The sequence below is a fragment of the Vombatus ursinus genome, unplaced genomic scaffold, assembly GCF_900497805.2.
Source record: "Vombatus ursinus unplaced genomic scaffold, bare-nosed wombat genome assembly UNPS02009918.1, whole genome shotgun sequence".
NCBI classification, from domain to species: Eukaryota; Metazoa; Chordata; class Mammalia; order Diprotodontia; family Vombatidae; genus Vombatus; species Vombatus ursinus.
Window position 1 is genome coordinate 2,441,761 of NW_020949696.1, and position 10,602 is coordinate 2,452,362.

The window sequence follows — 10,602 nt, forward strand, 5'->3', positions numbered from 1 at the left end:
GCACACAGACCTCTCCGCAAGTCTGGTCCTCCCCTCCAACACAAAGAGCTACCCCCTTTACCCCTCCGACAGCATCTTTTTGAGCCGCTCCCGCTCAGTGGGGCCGGGGCCGTCGGCACTCTGACTTCGGAACAGCTTCTCATCCCCAGGGCCATTGGTGCCGATCAACGGGCTTGGGGGCACCTGGCAGAGAAACGGGACAGGGTGGTGAACGGGCCTCCCAATTCTGGCTCGTTGGCCCTGAGGAGCAGGCAAAGGCAGGGGTACTGGGGTGGAAGCCTGGGAGGGGGAAGGTTACTCCGATTCAGGCTGGAGAGACAGCTCCAGATAGCCGCCCTCCTTTGCAATCCAGGAGCCCGAGGCCTGGGTCAGCGAGCTCCTCAGGGGTTAGTCTGTGGCAGAAGGGGGAAGGCAATCATAACAGCTGGGCACGGACTGCAAGAGCTCCCCCAGGGCCACACAAAGGGCCTGGGGCGGGCAGAAAGGGAAAGAGCAACACACAAGGAGAGAAGTCAGGGAGAACAGGGGGAAGGCAGTGAGCAAAAACTTGTTTGGACTTTGGTGTTAGTCCTCATTCTTGCTGGAGTATTTCCCATTTTATGAATAAAAAGTGAAGTTAGTTATCCATGTTATCTGAAGTCTAATGGCTGTGTCTGGGCTCCCTTCATCAGGCATCAAGGGACACATGGTGGCACCTATGTAAGGTGAGAACATCTGACCTTGGCCGAACTGAAATCTTACTTTGCAATGTCAAACCTTCTTAAATGAAACAAAGACCTTAACAGCTCTGACATTCTGGGTTCTGGGGCCCTCCAAGCTCTGACATCCTATGCTCTAAGGGCCCTCCCAGCTCTGACATCCTGTGTTCTAAGGGCCATCCCAGCTCTGACATCCTGTGTCCTAAGGGCCCTCCCAGCTCTGACATCCTGTGTCCTAAGAGTCCTCCCAGCTCTGACATCCTGTGTCCTAAGGGCCCTCCCAGCCCTGACATCCTGTGTCCTAAGGGCCCTCCCAGCTCTGACATCCTGGGTTCTAAGGGCCCTCCCAGCTCTGACATCCTGTGTCCTAATGGCCCTCCCAGCTCTGACATCCTGGGTTCTGAGGGCTGCCCTCTCCCTCTCCCCTCTCCCCCCACCCCGCCCAGTTCTGACATTCTAAGCACACACTGGGCATTTCTAGGGCTGTTTGAAGGTTAAGATGACCTAGGACTAGGGCTGCTCATGCTCTCCTGTTCCCTGGGTGTGGGTTTTCCTCCCTCAGCCAGACCAGGAACTCCCCAAGGGCCAGAACTATGCTTGGGTCTCTTTTCTCTCTCACTGACACCAGCACGAGGCTGGGCCCTATGAGGGGGGAAGGTTATCAGCTCACACTGAATCAGATCAAAGGGATGAAAGTGGATTGGCATAGAAGCTGTGGGAAGGGTCTGAGGCAGCAGGAAATGAAAGGAGGGGGGAGTGAGGACATTGTGTGGATCTCCTACAGGACCAGTTCCCAACTCCTAGGAAAGCACAGGGGGCGCTACAGTTTAGCTCCTCCCTCCCACTCCCTCAAAGTAGGGACCTGACCTGGTGGGAGGAGAGGCCGAGGGCTGGGGTGGTGAGCTCCCCACCATCCTGAGACTTCTCCCGGGCCAGCCGGGCTGCCTCCTTCACCTCCTGGAACTTCTCTGCAAACTAGATAGATGTAGGGAGGGTCAGTGCCACGGTCTGGGGCAGTAGCCCAGGTCCACTGTAGCCTTCCCCTTCCCTGGATCTCCTCCCAAGCTGTCCCCACCCCAGATGGAACAGCCACAGCCCCTCCCCGCTCCCATCCTCAACTCCACCTCCCTCTTTAGTCTCCAGACCTGGGACAGATGCTGCTCAGAAGCAAAGCCCAGCCCATAGACGGTGTTGGCCCGACTGTCTGCCCACTGGCCGAACTTTTGTGAAGTCTTGGTAAAGGTCATGTTGGGGGTGACGGTGCTGTTAATGATAGCCTGGGGGAGAAAAAGAGCCAGGTGGGAGGAAGCAAAAAGGGGAGGAATCAGGCATCTGGGGAACGAGTGTTTGCCAGTGTTCCCTGGGTGTCACAAGAAAACCCCACTGTGTGTGCGTGTGTGTGTGTGGACACATACCGTAGCTGTCTACCTTTGAGCTCTGAGGGCCAGAGAGTAACAGAGGAAGCTCTGGACTTGGGATACTGGGGCTGTTTCCAAATGTGACTATTGAGAAAAACAGCTCTGCTTAGTTATGCGTGTCAGGCAGCTAGGTCTAGATGTGGACCTTGGAAAGGAAGACACCTGCGTCCAAGCTGGTGATGCGGACAAAGGTTAGGGCTGGGGGAAGAAAATAGTTTAGATGAAGAAACTGAGGCCAGGAAAGTTAAGTGACAGATGTATGATGTCAGGGCTGGGGAGGAGATGGGGACACACACACACACACACACACACACACACACAGAGTCACAGACCTTGGTCCCGCCCACGCTGATAATTCGGTATACATTCCGGGTGGCATCATAGAAGTAGGAGACGGTGAGGGCATGTTTGCCCGCAGGGATCCAATTCCGTTTCGTTGCTGGGTCGATTTGGAAGACATGGGCCCGAGTGCTGAAGAGGGGCTGCTCCCTGCAGAAGAAGCCAGCTCAGCCCCAGGGAGGTGGATGGGGCAGGGAGGGCTCCAGCTCCTCATCAGGGACACCCCAAAGCTGGGGTGGAGGGGTGTGGAGAGAGAAGCAGGGCCAGGGGTCTTGGCTCACCTTGTGGACATTGGTCAGGCTGGAGTAGAGGAGCCAAGTGAAGGGACTCAGGGGGATAGCCGGCTTCCACGCCCCTGGGGTTCAGTCCCTGGTGGGGAGAGGAGTCCAAATGAATCCAGAGAGCCAAGTACAGAAGAAACTTCCAAAGGCATCTGGGCCAACCTGATCAGGAATCCTCCAACTAGGGGGAACCTGGCACCTTCAGACTCAACTCTAGGTGGTCGGAAATTTTTCTTTACATCAAGGCAAAATCTACCTTCCTACAAAGTCCATCCTCCCAATTTTTCCACTCTGGGGCCAAGCAGAGTAAGCCTCAACCTTCTTCCCCAGGACCATCTTTCAAGTCCTTAAAGATGGTGACACTCTCCATTAAATCTTCTCTCCAGGCTAAACACCAATCAATCAACAAGCATTTATTTACCTAGCCCCTATTACTCCTAGGTTCCTTTAACTGTTCATTAGACGGCATGATATGCTGGTAAATATTTAACAACAGGCTCTCCAGGGAAAAAAAAAAGCACTCACAACACACTTTTGTATTTAGTCTCCATTGTGTACATTACCTCCATCACTCCAAGTATAGACAATCAACAAAACAATAATAAGCAAGCCCCGATCTGTAGCCTTCATCAATTTCTTAGAGGTAAATTACATTGAAAATTTACCAATTGGCCGGAGAGCAAGCAGGTTGGAGCTGGCTCGAGCACGCCAGGTGTTCTGGTTGTCCTCCTTTGGACTGGAAACTCCCAGCCCAGGAGGCCCCTCCCTCTGCGTCCCTAAACCATTCTCTTGAGGTACCCTGATACAGTAGATTTTGGGGTCAGTACCTCATTTTGAAAGCTGCCCCTGCTATTAATTACTAATTTGACCTTGAATGAGCCCCCAGGAGGTCTCAGTTCCTTCTGTAAAATTAGATAGTTGGACTGGGATGATGCTGTCGTCACTCTGGGACCCTGCTTCCTCCCAAAATGTAGGGCCCTCAGCCCAGGTCCAGGGGGCCAAGGAGACTGCCCTCTGCACCGTGTCCCTTCCTAACACCCAGTGGGACTCCATGGTTCATGGATCCTCCCTCAGCCAACTAACACACAAGCCCCACAGGCTGGCAGGGGATGGAGGGAAAGTGAGGCAGAGCCTGGGGGTGGTCCATGACTCCATTCCCTCCTCCCTGTAACCACAGAGTAGGGATGGGGAGAGATCAAAAGCTCTGCAGGCCTTGTGGGGCCTGGTGAGGCAGTAAAGATAGCCAGCTGGCCTAATCACTTTCACTCAACACTTAAAAAACCCTTCCTTACACCCCAGACCTACAACAATGATGGGGGCCTTGAGCCCAGAATATAGGTTTCATAGGCTCCTGAGCAGAGAGACCCCCAGAAACTCCCTCTTTCAACCCCCTCCTTTCGTGGAGAAGGAAACAGAGGCCCTGAGATATGAAGCAGTCTGCCAAGGTCACACAGGTGATAAGGCATAAGCATGGAATTCGATCCCAGGTCCTGACTCTAAAGCCAGCATTCTCCTTACTACCAGTTTTCCTCTCAAAACCCAGAAGTCTGGTAACACCACCTCCCCCACCCCCTAGCACACACATATACACATGCAAACACACCCACAAACCTGCTGCCAGGGTCTAGGCAGGAGAGAGAGGGGCTTAAATTGGCCAAAGCCCCTACGACCTGTGGGTCCTGTGAAGAGGATGATCCCCAAGGAACCTGGGGGTATTTCAGTCGAGTTGAGAATTCCCTCTACCCAACCCAGACCCTCTTCCCTTCCCTCCCCCCCACCTTTGCAGCTGTGCTGGTCACATGGGCACGGCCTGAAACCGGACCCCCTTCCGCCCCCACCCTGGGGGGTCAGCCAACCCCAATCCTTGTATGTTGCCACCTCCAACCCCCACCCCTTCCCGGTTTCTGCTTCCTGTCAAGGTTTTCCAGAAGGAAATAGTGAACTGAGACCCTTGTCTATCCTACTCCCCCTTCCTCCGGGCTCCCAGAGAGCTTCCCCATCCCTGGTGTTCCCAATTGGATCATAAAAGCCAGGCTCATCCCCATCTGGGCTCCCCATCTCCCCATTCCAGTGCTTTGGGGGCTCCCGGCAAGACTGGTGAGGTTGGCTGTCAATCAGGATGAGGGATGCCATCCCAAAGGGTAGCAAACCCCATCCCCCTCTACCCCGCTGGCTCTAATCCACTCCCAGGGACTGTTACGTTGTTTTGAAAAAGTTCTTTGGGGTCAAGCCAGATCAGCTGAACTGGGATAGGAAAAACACATCTAGAAATCAAGGAACTTAGTTTCTAGTTCTAGCTTTCCCAGTGACTTGTATGACTCTGGGCACGCCCCTTCCTCTCTCTGGGCCTCAGTTTCCTTTTCTGTAAAATCAGGTTGCTGCATGAGAGTGCCTTCCAGATCAGGCGTTCTGTAGTTTGACACCCCCAGCTCTCATGGAGGGTAGGCAGGGGGGAGATCTAGAGTCTACTGACTCCAAACTCCTAGAGCCTTGACACAATAGACCAGGGGGCTAAAATCCCCCCAAGAGGCAGAAAGGGAGTATGTGCTGGGAGACCCAATTACCCTGGGCTAGGGTCTAGGTCACAGCTTCCATGAGCCCCTAGAGCGAAACCCTTCTTCTTAAGGCTTAGGGCCCTAAGGTCCTGGATATTGGGGCACCCAGCCTCCTCCTATCCTGACACCTGGGCTGGGCACAGAGGGGGTGGTGCCCACAGTGGGAAGCAGCTGCTGCGTTGAGTTGGCAAGTTGGGGCATACAACTCGCCCTGGGCAGAGGCGTTCTCAAAGATGGGGGAGGTGAGGCTGTTTCTCCTAGTCCCCCTACCCTGAGTCACCCCCAATCCAATGTGCCCAGGCTTAGAACCAGGAAGTGCCTCAGAATAGGGGGCCTCACACTGCTTTGGTCCCCACCCCCTTGGCTTCTGTCTCACCTCTTGTCCTGTAACTGGGAGACCCCCACCCCCTTGCTTCACTTTCCTAAGGTTTTCCTTTAATCCCTAGCCACAGGACTGGGGACCCTTATTCAAACTGCCCCCCATCTTCTCTCTCATCTTTAATCATGGGGCCAGGAGCCCTTATTCTTCCCGAGGCTCCCCTATCCTTTCTCTCACCTGCAGTCCCGTGGCTAAGAACCCTTTATGTCAGGGTCCCTCTCACCTTCATCTCCAGCCCTGTGGCTGGGGACTTTGACTCTGCCTGGGTGCCCCCATCTTCTTCCTCATCTCCCCCTTGACTGGGGATTCTTTGCCTTACTCTGGGTTCCCCATCTTCTTCCTCATTTTCAATCTTGTGGCTAGGAACCCTAACTCTTCCCAAAACCTCCCATCTTTTCCTTCACATCCAGCCCCGAAGCTGGGGACCGCCCCTCACCTCCTTCACCTCCAGTCCTGGGGCTCAGAACCCTTTCTCTGTCTGCCCCCCTCATCTTCTCCCTCATCTCCAGCCCCGAAGCTGGTAAAGGAAAAAGGGAAAGGGTGCCTCTCCCACCTCGTCTCCCCAAGCCTCTCCCTGCTCCCAGCTCCCAGTAAGGGCCTGCCAGAAGGGGCTGCGCCCCCCTCTGCATCCGTGCTGGGCTGGGCTGAGAAGAGCCAGGTTGGTCCCCGGGGAGGGGAGTGCCCCACGCCTCCCGACCCTTGCTCTTCTCCAGACGGGGGCTAGCCCCCGCGCCCCAGCCCGAGGCACGAAGGCGCAAACTTTGGGGAACGCCGAGGGCGCTCCGGTAGGCTGGCTCACCGGCTGGCTGGCCCTGCCCGTGCGTCGGTTCTGCCTCTGCTGTCCGGAGCTGCCGCCTGCCAGGCTCCCGTGCGCTCCCCGGCGCCGCGTCGCTCCAACTTCGGGCCGGGGCTACGAGCGCGCTGCGCCCCCGGCGGGCGGCCTCAACGCCGCGCCCTGCCCCGTGCCACCGTCGCCGCTGCTGCCGCCGCCACCGCCGCCGCCGCCCCGCAGCCTTTGTCTTCCTGGAGTGCCCGCCCCAGCCCCAGCCCCAGCCCCAGCCCCAGCCCCAGCGCCAGCGCCAGCTCCAGCTCCAGCTCCAGCTCCAGCGCCCCAACGCCTCCGCCTCCGCCCGCAGCCGCCAACCCCATAGCGGTCCCGGCCCCGCGCTGCCCCCCCTACTTTATCTGCCTGCTCTCGGGCCCGCTCAGCTGCGCCACCTGCAGGTCACCCGAGCCCCGCCCCGCGGGGACCGGTCACCGCGTGGTCAAGGCTGGTTCCGCGTGGCGTGGCGAGGCGTGGCTGGCAGCCAGGGTCGCCGCGAGGGCGAGGAGGAGAGGGGGGAGGCGGCGCCTCCGGGCTCGCGGCACATATCACAAAGACTCCCAAAGCGATACATTGTACAGAGAGCTGCGGGGAAACACACTTACACAGTGCCTGGTACATAGTAGGCGGGTATTAAGTGTTTACTGGCTGAGAAAGAGATCCTGCCCCAACCATTCAGTCCCAACTTTAAAGCTCCTGCTGCGTGCTCGGAGCTCGGGAGGTTACTGAAGATGTGGGTACCCTTGGGTAGCCCTCAGCTGTACACAGTGCCGTCCCCGCATTTCCAAGCTCTCTCTCTCTCTTCTCTCTCTCCTCTCTTTCTCTCTCTTCTCTTTCTCTCTCCTCTCTCTCTCTTTTCTCTCTCTCCTGTCCTCCTCCTCTCTCTCCTCTCTCTTTTCTCTCTCTTCTCTTTCTCCTTTCTTTCTCTCTCTCTCTCTTCTCTCCTCCTCTCTCCTCTCTCTCTCCTCTTTTCTCTGTTTTCTCTCTCTCCTCTCTTTCTGTCTCCTCTCTCTCTCCCCTCCTCCTCCTCTTCCTTCTTCTTCTTCTTCTTCTTCTTCTTCTTCTTCTTCTTCTCTCTCTCTCTCTCTCTCTCTCTCTCTCTCTCTCTCTCTCTCTCCCTCCCTCTCTCTCCCTCTCCCTCCCCCTTCCCTCGTGTCTCTTTCTGTGTGTGATCCCTCCTCGGACTTCAGGGTCACTGGAGGCCCACGAATCCCACTCTCCTTTATCTAGGCTTCACCAGGATGAAGAATTGAAACTCCACCCTCTGGCCTTTAATCGCACCGAACCCTGTGTCCCTTCTCAGCTCCCCCTATGTCAGTGTCAACTCCCTCACCCAGAATGCAGATTGCCTGGGACAGGGCCCAGAAGAGCTTTGGATCTGGAGGACCTGGGTTCAAATTCCAGATCTTCCTGATGCTCTCTCGGCCTCAGGTTCCCCATCTGTAAAATGTCTGCGTTGGTTAAGAGTGTCTCTTGAGACCCCTTCTACCTCTAAGTTCTATGATCCTATGATTTTTCCAACTTCCTTTCCTCCACAGTATAGCCAGCCTGAGCTGGGGTGATTGGGGCCTCTCTAACTGTATTTTGGGGGTCCCCTTTCCCCCCCAGGATCCTGTGCCTTTCCTCCTTCCTGCTGTTGATTAGTGCTTTTCTTTGCTCCATTAATTTTTAACAAATTTATTTAGCAGCTATGACATGCAAGTGGAGGTCCTGCCTTCTTGGGCTCACACAGCCTCAGAGGGAGGAGAAACCCAATACAAGAGAGATGAAATGGGCTCCAAGTTAAGGAAGAGTGGTCTAGTAGAAAGAGAGATGGGTTCAGAAACAGAACTGGGAAGGCCCTGTGGAGGCCACTTCTTATCTGTGTGACTGTGGGCAAGTCACTTACCTTCTCTGAGCTCCCATTAGTGAGGATCAGGGTGCCTGCCTCCCATATCCCAGATGAGATGATGTATAGAAAATACATTGCAAACCCCAAAGGGCTACACACATAGGAGCTCCAGCTATTAGGTTAGAAGTAATAGGACTTTGGTCCAATAAAGAAGAGGGTTCCCAAGTGGATTGTAACTGGGCCCCCTACCCCCACACCCCTTCAAACTCATTTCTGTTTTTTCTGCTTCCCCAGCACCAAATGACTTTTTTTCTCCTTGCAGATTATTAGTACCGTTCTTTTTTTTTTTTTTTTCCTGACAAGCAAAATGCTTTGGGGAAAAGGGCTGCAGAAGGGACCCATAAGGAAGGTTTATAGACTTATGGTGCGCTGCAAAAAAATAATAGACTTGGGTCTACAGGATCTGGATTCAAATCCTGACTCTTCCATTTACTGCCTGTGTCATCTTAGACAAGCTACTTCCAGGGTTGGACTAGGTCCCTTCCCTAGGGAAGGCCTGATCAGAATCCCTCACTGAGGTCACTGTGGGCTAAGGAGTCCTTTCCCTTCTGGGTCCCAGGTTTCCTCTTCTGTAAAATAAGGGGACAGTCTGTCCTACCTCTCTCACAGGGTTGATGTGGGCAGATTAAACAGGACAAAGGCTGTAGATTTGGGCTATGTTGTATGCATTGGAAAATGTTAGCCACTATCTCCAAGTAAAGTTTCTACTGGGCAGAGCCTCTCATCACTTTTTAATGGGTTTTGATGAAATCTGGTCCGTGGGCAGAGGTTACAGAAACGTGTGATTGCATTGAGGGAGGCCCACGGTTCACAGAAGCCTCTAGTTTTAATTTGTTTACAAGGGGTATTTTTAATTCTTGACAGCATGGCTTTTTGGTGAGGATCACTTTACATTTGCCCTCCACGTTTGCTTTCCCTGGTCTCCTTGTGACACTCGGCTGAAATCAGGTTCTTGTCCTGATTCCATCCATAAAGGGCTTGAGTAAATCAGCAGCCTTTTCTGGCCCTCAGCTTTCCCCTCTCAAGGTCCTTTCGGATTATGCTGCTAATATAGCCAATCTAAAATATCTGTTCTGATCTAAGCTTCTCTCCCTCTCCCTCCACATGCGATTCGTTGCTAACTTTTGTCTAGTCTACCCACACAAGACATCTATCCCATCTGGCCTCTCCACTCAGTCACTGCCCTGCTTGAGACACTTGTCACCTCTCGCCAAAATGTGGCTTCTGTGTTCTGTGCTCTAGGATGCCATCCAGCCCTGACTTACGTTAACCAAAAACACTATCACAAGTCTGTGAGATGTGCTTCGCAACTGGAAAATATGGCAACTCAAAAAGACAAGTTCAGGGGACCCCTTAACGTTCATCATAATCCAGGCTCAGTCCCCGCCTCCAAAACCATCCTTAAAAACCCTTCGATTGATCCTTCCATCCCCTCCAGCTGTCACCTATATGGTTTTTATTCCTTTCAAAGCCAAACTCCTATAAAGTTGTGCCCACGCCTTTCTTGGCCCCTTGTAATCTGGTTTATAACATTATCAGTCAATGTAAGCTGCTGTCTCCTAAGTCACTTAATGATCGCTTATTCGTTGAACACGATGGTCTCTCCTTAAGCCTCATCCTTGTTGCTCTTCCCCCAGCCACTGACTCTCCTGAGCACCCTCCCCTCTCTGGGGTCCCCTGCTGCTGCTCCTTTTCCAGCTTCCTGCTCCCTGACTACTCTTCATTCTCATTGGCTGGATTATCACCTTCGCCCCACCCCTCATGTGGAGGTGTCCCCTGTCTCTGCACAGCTACTGGGGATCCATTCCCGTCTTTATGCAGAAGACTCCCAGGTCTTTATATCCAGACTTTTTTTCCCTCCTAAGTATCACCAACAGTGTATCAGCCAGATCCAGCTGGATCAGAGAATCATAGAATCAGCACCAGAAGGGATGTCGTAGGCTCTCTGGTCCAACCCTCTCATTTTGCAGAAGAAGAAACAGACTCAGAGAGGGTGTGATTTGTGCTTTGTCACACAGCTCTGAGTGTCAGAGGTGAGAAGTGAGGCTAGGTCTTCCTAACTCAAAGCCCAGAACTCACGAGCATTTCAAACTCACTCTGTCCAAAAGGGAACTCATTATCTCTCCCCTCCACCCCCACCCAAACAATTCCCTCTCCCTGTTTTTCCCACTTCCTTTGGGTCACCGAGGTTCACATCCTCGGAGTCCTCTCCCTCACC

The 10,602-nt window shown here is 54.0% G+C and overlaps 1 protein-coding gene across 2 annotated transcripts in view; it reads right to left on the reverse strand.

Annotated features, from left to right (window-relative positions):
- The window catches only part of HOMER3 (homer scaffold protein 3), an 11,146-nt gene extending 4,572 nt beyond the window's left edge, over nt 1-6,574 (reverse strand). The window contains exons 1-6 of one of the 2 annotated variants that reach the window (XM_027853032.1): nt 6,470-6,574; nt 2,737-2,824; nt 2,449-2,605; nt 1,844-1,975; nt 1,566-1,673; nt 62-183 (exon numbers count right to left, since the gene is read on the reverse strand). In XM_027853032.1, coding sequence (XP_027708833.1) covers nt 62-183; nt 1,566-1,673; nt 1,844-1,975; nt 2,449-2,605; nt 2,737-2,747 — 530 coding nt within the window. In that variant the 5' untranslated portion in view covers nt 2,748-2,824; nt 6,470-6,574. Of the gene's footprint in view, nt 1-61; nt 184-1,565; nt 1,674-1,843; nt 1,976-2,448; nt 2,606-2,736; nt 2,825-4,347; nt 4,434-6,469 lie in introns of those variants that run through there. The other variant, XM_027853033.1, reaches the window with a different exon arrangement.
- Between the last annotated feature and the right edge of the window lie 4,028 nt (nt 6,575-10,602).